General features: G+C 47.6%; 1 protein-coding gene across 3 annotated transcripts in view; it reads left to right on the top strand.

The window, feature by feature from the left end:
• Positions 1-1,541: 1,541 nt before the first annotated feature.
• Positions 1,542-8,068, top strand: part of DLG5 (discs large MAGUK scaffold protein 5) — a 119,111-nt gene continuing 112,584 nt past the window's right edge. Inside the window, exon 1 of one of the 3 annotated variants that reach the window (XM_068950519.1) lies at positions 1,542-1,912. In XM_068950519.1, coding sequence (XP_068806620.1) covers positions 1,606-1,912 — 307 coding nt within the window. In that variant the 5' untranslated portion in view covers positions 1,542-1,605. Of the gene's footprint in view, positions 1,913-2,180; positions 2,348-8,068 lie in introns of those variants that run through there. The other 2 variants (XM_068950517.1, XM_068950518.1) reach the window with 2 other exon arrangements.

Genomic DNA, 8,068 nt, shown 5'->3' with positions numbered 1-8,068 from the left:
ACATTTATGCACATATCCCAAGGCTATTTCCACATATGAAAGATGTCATCATCATCTGTTGAATAACGTAATACCACTTCACATTCAGTTCAGCACTTGAATTCTCTGAATTAGTGTTTTAACGGAGAAGTTTAGGGAACAACTGCTTCCCCCTGTACCTCCCTGAGTCCAGCTGCTCTCGGGCACTAAACAAAACATACAGCCATTTGGACAGGGGACTTTCAGGTAACGCCAGTTGCTACTAGACTGACTGGGGATACAACAGAAATGCCGGTGCTGCTCCTCCCGCGTCACTCCTGCCACCAATATTTTTGCAAGGTATCAGAAACGCCCTCCCAGGTAAGACACAGTCCTTCGGATAAAGCGTGAATGTAAGATTACGACGGCTGGCGGTCGTCCCGTAGTCAGTGCCACCAGTCCTTTGCCGAGCAGGGGACCGTCCGGCCTAAGCGATGCTGGCGGACAGTCTACCTTCCGCTGGGGAAGTTGTCACTGCTCTTCTGCTTGGCCCAACAGCTGCGTCCTGCTGCTGCCGAGCCCGGGGAAGCCGCGTTGTGCAGGTGAGTTACCTGCTGCCGGGCTGTTCGTGATAACACTCATAAAATTACGTTTCGGACGAAGGAAAACTAACAGGCGCTTTTGACGTCCAGATACTCTGTTGGAAAAGTTTTTAATTTCGTAACTTCTGATGGACAAAGCTCCAAACCGCCTGCTGTTATTGTGATGTTTCTGCCAAAATAAATAGCCGTACCGGCTGCCGCTGCTTCTTTTTTTTTGTTTTTTTCCTTGTAATACCTCGCTAGCTTTGTGTGTCCCACCTGAGCACGAACAGAAACCTCGACTTGCTGAACTCCGCCGGCAAACCCAGCCCGGGCCCTGCGGGCGGGGCCCTCCTTCCGCGGGGGGGCGGGGCCTCCCTCCGCGGGGGGGCGGGGCCTCCCTCCGCGGGGGGCGGGGCCTCCCTCCGCGGGGGCGCAGGGCGCGGCCCCGCCCCCCGCCGAGGCCCCGCCCCCTTCCCCGCGGGGCGGGCGGCCGAGGCTGGCGGAGCGAGGGCGGGCGGGGGCCGGGGGCGGCGGAGCGTTGCTGGGGGCGAGGCCGCCGCCTCCTGCGCGGGCGGCGCGGCGCTGGGCGGGCGGGGGACGCGCGGCCCTGCCCTTCGCCGGCGCAGGCGGCAGCCGTGCGCAGCCAATATGGCTGCGTGCGGCCGCGAATGAGAGGAGGCGCTTGGGGCTGGCGCGGCCCCCCCCGCCCCCGGCGCGGCGCGGCGCGGCCCGCGGCCGTATGGCCTGCAGCGGGCGGAGCGGAGAAGTTGCCTGAGGCGCCTCGGCCCGGGTGCGGGCGCCGCTGCCCGCGACGAGCCGGCCCCGCGCCGGCAGCCCGCGCCGGCTCCCCGCGGGCAGCGGCGAGGCCAGGCGGAGCGGCGGCGGCGGCGGCCCGCGCGGTAGCGCCCGGTGCGCCGCGGCAGGGGGGCGGCGGCGGGGCAGAGCCGGTCCCGCCGGGCGCCGCCAAGTTTGGCCGGAGCGGGGCCGGGCCGGGCCGGAGCGGAGCGGCGGCGGCGGCGGGCGAAGTTTGCCGGGCGGGGGGCGGCGGCGGCCCGCCGCGGCCATGGAGCCGAAGCACAAGGAGCTGCTCGCCCAGTGCCGGCAGAGCCTGGCGCCGGCCATGACCGAGGTGGACAAGGTGGTGGAGCTGCTGGAGGCCGCCGGCGCCCTGGGCCCCCGCGACCTGCGCGAGCTGGAGGCGGCGGGCGGCGGCAAGGCCGAGCTGCTCATCGCCCTGCTGCTGGCCAAGGAGCGCGACCACTTCCAGGACCTGCGCGTGGCCCTGGAGAAGACGCAGCCCCACCTGCTCGCCATCCTCTACCTGAACGGCGCCGCGGGGGCGCCGCCGCCGCCCCCCGCCGAGACCGCCGGTGAGTGCGGGCCGGGCCGGGGGTCCCCGGGAGTTACATAAGGGCCGGCGGCGGGGCCGGCTCGGCGGCGGCGGGGCTGGGGGCTGCCCCAGCCGCCGAACGGCGTTTCGTGGGGTGCGGCGGCGAGCCGGAGGCGCTGTGTGCGGCGGTAACTCCGGCTCGCGGGTTAAGCGGAAAAACAACGGGTGCCGCTGCTCGGCCGGATGAGCGGTGGAGCTGCGGCTCCCGCCCGGGTGCGGTGCGGTGCGCGGAGGGCTGTGCTGCCCCCGCCCCGCCGGGCCAGCCGCGCCGCGCCGCGGCCGGCTTTCACTGGGACCGTGTCTCGCCTTAAAGAGAAAAACCGATTTAGCGATAATCCTGGAGGCCTTGCGAGTGCAGCCGTGCTGCTAGATGAGAAATGCTCCAGCTGAAGTGAATGCTAACGCAGCGTTGTCGGTGAGTGGTACGGAGCATGCGGTTGTCCAAGTAACACGCAGGGCTTCTCCGCTGCTGGAGCGTACCCGGGGGGGCTGGTAGTGTGGGTTTTTTTTTTTCTTCTTGTTTTTTAAAAATTAGATCTGGGAATTGCAGAGTGACTGCCCCTTTACAGAAGGGGCTGTGCACGTTGAAAGGGCTTCCTGCCTCTAACATAGCTTATACTTTCTATAAGGAAATAAAACTCTGTAAATGCCACCTCTATCTGGAGAATAGTCCCTGCGTAGGTGAACTGTGTATTCTGCTTTTATTTTGATTATGGTGTTGACAATAAGAGTTTGCTAAGCTTGAGGAACACGTGAGGGTGTGTGTTTTGTTTTATAGCAGTGTATTACAGCGTATGGACTCTTCTAATGAACGTATGGCCGGACCTCACGGGATGGGGAAAAATAGGCTGAACAAGAGTCTTCCACGCTTCTAGCATGATGTCCTCTGACCCGAGTGGGAGATGAGGGCGCTTGGTGCCTTTCAGAATCTTCTTGTATGATTAGATTAATGCTCGGTCTTATCCTGTTGAGAGAATGTGTTAATGGTATTGGACCAGCTAACATTCCCCAGCCTTAAAAACAAAGGCAAAAAATATGAGTGGCAGGAAAAAATGAAATCGATGTTTTATATAGTAATAATTTTCATTTTTAAAATGCAAGTCAGAATTACAAAATATTTCACAACACTGAGCTCCCAAGGGAAAAGTATTTTAATTTAATTGGCCAAATGAGTTATATGCTCCTTGGATGAATGTGTTCATCAGGCTAATCCGAGCTGTATTAACGTTCACGCAGGGATGTTCCCCTGATGTGTTGCTTTTTTAAATACGTTGTGTTGCTTCCATTTATCAGTTGTAATAAAGATCAAACTTTGTAAGAGTTATGTTTTTTGTTTCCCTAGCAATAGGAAGATATTTCTAGCAGTGACCTTAAGAGTAAGTCGTCGTGCATATATGAAGGTCAAGGCCCTGATCCTTCAAGGACTGTTGTGTGTGTTCTAACCTTGCTCTGCTGAGGAGGACTCATGGTAACTAATCGTGAGGCTGCATGTGTGTGTGCTGAACACCTCTGAGTAATCATGACCTATGGAAGTGCTTGTCCCGAATATATTATGGAAAGAATTAATGTTTGAGGGTAACTGCAGTAGAAAGGTTCTTGCCTGAACCTGTGCCCAGATGTAATTGGGTTTCATTCTAATATTGCACTGTAGGAAGTTTGGCCACCCATCTGCTCCTTCCTTGCCATTTAGGTTTCTTGAACCGCTTCTCGCTGTTGAAGGCAGATGAGTCAATGTCCTTTTTTTTTTTTTTTTTCTCCTCCCTTCTTTGGGTGCAGTAGTGAACACAACTGTTGTACTGTGAATTTAAAATACTTAGGTGAAATGGTCCTGAGCATGCTTTGCATAAAATACGTATGTTCTTTAGGGTTAAAAAAAAAAAAAAAACACACATCTTAAATATCCCTTTAATTTAGCCTATCCAGATGGATTAATTCTTGGAGTTCATATTACTATATGAAAAATGACAATTTACAGCATTACACTTAATTATAGTCTTGTTTGGAAGAGGCAGGCTAATATAAACTCTATCTCTTGAACGCTTGCTGGAGATGGAAAATATTTATAACCAATGACTGCTCTCTGTATTTGTTGATTTCTTTTCCGATCTGGTGTCTTTGTGAGTGAGGGAAAGTGGCAGATAATCAGCAAGAGAATTTCGTTCAAAGCTGCGGGAGTCTGTATGTACAGTCTGTTTGCTACACTAGTGAAAGAGTGATTCTGTTTCTGCTTTAATATATGTGAAGGATGTCATCACATTTGGGGTTTCTGTTGTGTTTTTCAGTTGTGGAATAGCTTTTAAAAAATTCTTATGTTGTCATTTTCTTCTTATTTTAAATATAATCTCCCATTAGACTTTAAAGATAATATATAAACTGTGATGGAAATTTAGACTATTGTTTACATAGGCAATTCTTGTAGCTGGCTGGATAATGTGTAGCTGACACTTTTATAAGTATTTATCTGCGCAACACGAAAGGAAGTAAACAGCCCTTCTGATTGCTAAAGGGAAAGAATTGGGAGTCCCAGTAACTGCTGAAAGACCTCTAACATGGATAATGGTGTCTTTACATTGTAAGCTTTCTTTTCTTCGTAAACTCTTCCCCGATTCAGTCTGCAGTTAACATATTTGACATTTACAGTTGGTGCTAATTGTACATGCTGAATACCAAACTGTACAGTGGCTTATGAATGAAGTTTTTAAGCTTATTTTGTTTCTAATTAGAGAATATTGTGCATGAGTGTTAGTAAACAGTGCAAAAATCTAACAGGGAACTATCTTCTGTCAAAGCTAACCTGAGTACTGCTTTCTTTATTTTACTTAGTCATGTTTAGGGACAGCATTTAGTTCTTCCTTGAGAAATGCCTTTGATTATTACCTTACACTTCTGTGTAAATGTTCTTGTGAGAAATTGGCTCTTTCCATGTGAAAGTGGATGTTTTGCTGGTTTAAAATCTCTCAGTACTTTGTACAGGGACTCATTCTTTCCTTTAAGTAGTGTTCCAATTGCCTACTTAAATTTCTTTGCGTGTGAACTGATAGGTTATTAAATACTCGATTTGGCAAAGTCCATCGTGCATGTGAGAAAATCCTGTATCCTGATAGTATGATATATCTCTTCATGTGGAATTAAGCAGCTTCTGCAAAGTTGCTTACCTTTAGGTGCTCTGCTAAACTGAGGTCCCGATACTTCATACTACTGCTGATGTAATGTGACTCTTGTGATATGAAATGATGTGGCCAGGGATATGATGGAAGATATTTCATTGTGACAGGTACTGTTAAAGAAGTTTTTTTTTTTTTTTTTTTTAAATGTAATTGAAGGACCAGGAGAGACATCTCTCTGGACAGTGTAGGCTTTAGACTGCTTTAAAATGATGTCAGGGTTTTGCACTTAAGTTTTTTGATATTAAAAAAAAGTGGGCTCGTTAAGGTATCAGACTCGTAATTTGTACTTGGGAAGAGCTTGTGGAGCTACAAAGGTGCTTTGAGCTCCTTATCCTCGAGCGAAGTAGGTTGCTGAATAGCTTGCCGAAGTGTTACTTTCCAGTCCAGTAAGTAAGTGTGGGCCTTTGTAGGAATAGGAAGAAGTTAAAGTTAGACTTCAAACTTTTGTAGCTTTTTAAATGGATCCTGTCAACTTCCTCCATGTGTTTTATGAAAAAATGAGTGAATAGTTTCAGATAGTGACTTCAAATTAGATATTCTAGGTAAAATTTAAAATATTGCTATGGTCTGTTAGTGCATTTAAAAGCAAGCAGAGAAACAAATAATCGCCTCTCTGCGTGTCTAAAGTTAAGAGATGGAGACCTGGGATTCAGTTTTCTTGATGGCAGCACGGAGGCCAGAAGTGCACAAGAAATGCTGCAATCCAGCATTGTCCCAGAGAAGCTGGGAGCCAAACCACTCCCAGCTGTTTGTGGGACTTCCCTTTTTCCTGTCCCTAAGAAAAGGGTCTGGGCTGGTGACCAGAGAACAGGTGAGGAGCTAGAGAGTAGGAGGAAGAGCCTGGACCTAGTGAGCAGTCAAGGGACTCCATGGAAGAAGGATGTGAAATGTTGAGTCGGGAGGTTGAGTCATATGCTGTCCTATAGGGGTAAGCGACAAGAAAGGGAGGCTTCAGAGGTTATAGGATGAGGTGGAGGAAGGAAGGAGGAAAAAGGTAATAGAAATGGTTGGAGAAGACAAGAGCTGGCAGCGTATGTCCTCAGAGAAGGAAGAGAGATGTGAATGAAGAGAAGTTGTAAAAGCGTAATTTACTAACTCAAGGACTGAACTGACAATTTTGCAATTAAGTACAGTTTATGCTCTCTTCTGTCACTTAAAATTGAAGAGTGGGAGTAGTAGAGCAGCGCGTCTGGGTTTTTTTTTTTTTCCAGACCTGTTATTAATTCCCCGGGTAGCTCCTCCAGTGTTGTTGCAGGATTTCTCAAATTGTGAATCCTGCCTGCTTTTCAATCTACACAAGTCAATTACACGAGACGTATAGATTTCTTGCAGTGCTGAGCAGTAATTAAAATTGCTGAAATACTCCATGCTTACTTTATAGTACCGTGTCTTCTGATGACTTCAAATATCTCTTGGAATTCTCAGCCTAAAGAAAGCAAGAAGTTTCCAGCGAGGGTTCAGGCAAGATATTCCCAATGAAATATCTAATAGTAATTATATGGAAGTGGTCTCTCAATCCCAGAGAAGAAAATGTGTATTTTGGTAGTTCACAGCTCTCAAGGGTGGTGGTTCTCGGTTGCATCAAGGAGGAAGAAAAAAAAAGACTACTAGCCATGGTAAGTTCATGGAGCCACGGTTTTCATCAGTGTAAAATGGAGAACAATTTTTGTGATATCAGTGTTTACAGCTGTGTATCTGCTTTGCACACACACAAGACCTGCTTTCTTCAGGTTTCAAAAAAGAACAGAGTATGAAGTTTCAAAAAAGAACAGAGTATGCTATGTTTTTGAAGGATTTTTTTCAGCTTGTTATTTATATGATCATTCTGGAATAGAAGCAGGAAATTCACTTTCAGAAATGATCAACAAGAAAAACTGGTGACTTTCTGCAACCTGGACTGACTTTCTGTAGCTTGTACCCAATTTACTTGTTAGGGCTAAAGATCTCCTTTCTCAAAGCTTCAGTTTCAGATCTTGAGATTATGATATAACTACCAATCTTAGTCGCGTTTTCTAGTTGCCTTAACCAGTGTTGCTGTGAGTTTTCTAGACCTCCTGTCTAGCTAGTGAAGACTGCAGCCACCACATGGATAGTGACTTTGGGCTCTTCAATTTTGTTAGGAGCCTGCAATTTGAGCCAAGTATTCTCTTTTCCTTTGCTCCTTGCTTTGACCACTTTCTTATTTTATCCCCTTCCCCTTCAACTTTTTCCTTTATTTCTTCCAGTTTTTGTCTTAGCTTCCTTTGCTCCTGTTAACTCTATCTTTTCCATTCAACTTTCCTTATTTCCTTTATTATTTGATAGCATAATAATTCCTGATTCAAAAAGCAGGTCATCAGAAAGATGCTGGTAAGCGTTAGTAAGTTCTTTTCTTTTCCACTTTTTTCGGATGCCTGTTACACTGTAAATCTTGAGGGCAGAAGTTTCATTTTTCAGCGTTGTAGGGTGCTCAGCACAGTTTGGATGTTTCATTGGGAGGCATTTTGTTGCTGATTTGTTTTATATAAACAGTCTTGAAATACTGCGCGCGCACACACACAGGCACACACACAGGCACACACACAGGCACAACTTTTCCCTGCAGAGATTGTTCATAGTATTGCTTTAGGTAGCAGAACTTGTTAATGCATATAATTCTATATGAAAAAAGCTGTAATAAAGTTGAAGCATCTGGGCCTCTGTGACTTTCCAAATTATACTGAGTAGTCACTACTGAAACATTATTTATGACCTTCAAGATGAAAGTCACAGATTGTTTTTTTTGTAAACAGTGCTGATCTAGGACTGAATCATTCTGAGGTAGGAGCTAGAAATATAGGAACTTTGCACCTACTGAGCTTTAACTTGAGGCCAGCTAGTGCTTTTCTAATGAAAGTGTAAGAGAATGATGGTTTTCTGAAAAGGTGAGTGCTGTTGGTGGATTTTTGAATGTGTGAGCTGAACTCTTCAAAAGGGCGATGATTTGGGGT

This window comes from Struthio camelus, chromosome 7 (assembly GCF_040807025.1).
Source record: "Struthio camelus isolate bStrCam1 chromosome 7, bStrCam1.hap1, whole genome shotgun sequence".
Taxonomy (NCBI): domain Eukaryota; kingdom Metazoa; phylum Chordata; class Aves; order Struthioniformes; family Struthionidae; genus Struthio; species Struthio camelus.
Note: the sequence above shows the minus strand (reverse complement) of the source record. Positions and strands in the feature narration are given on the sequence as shown.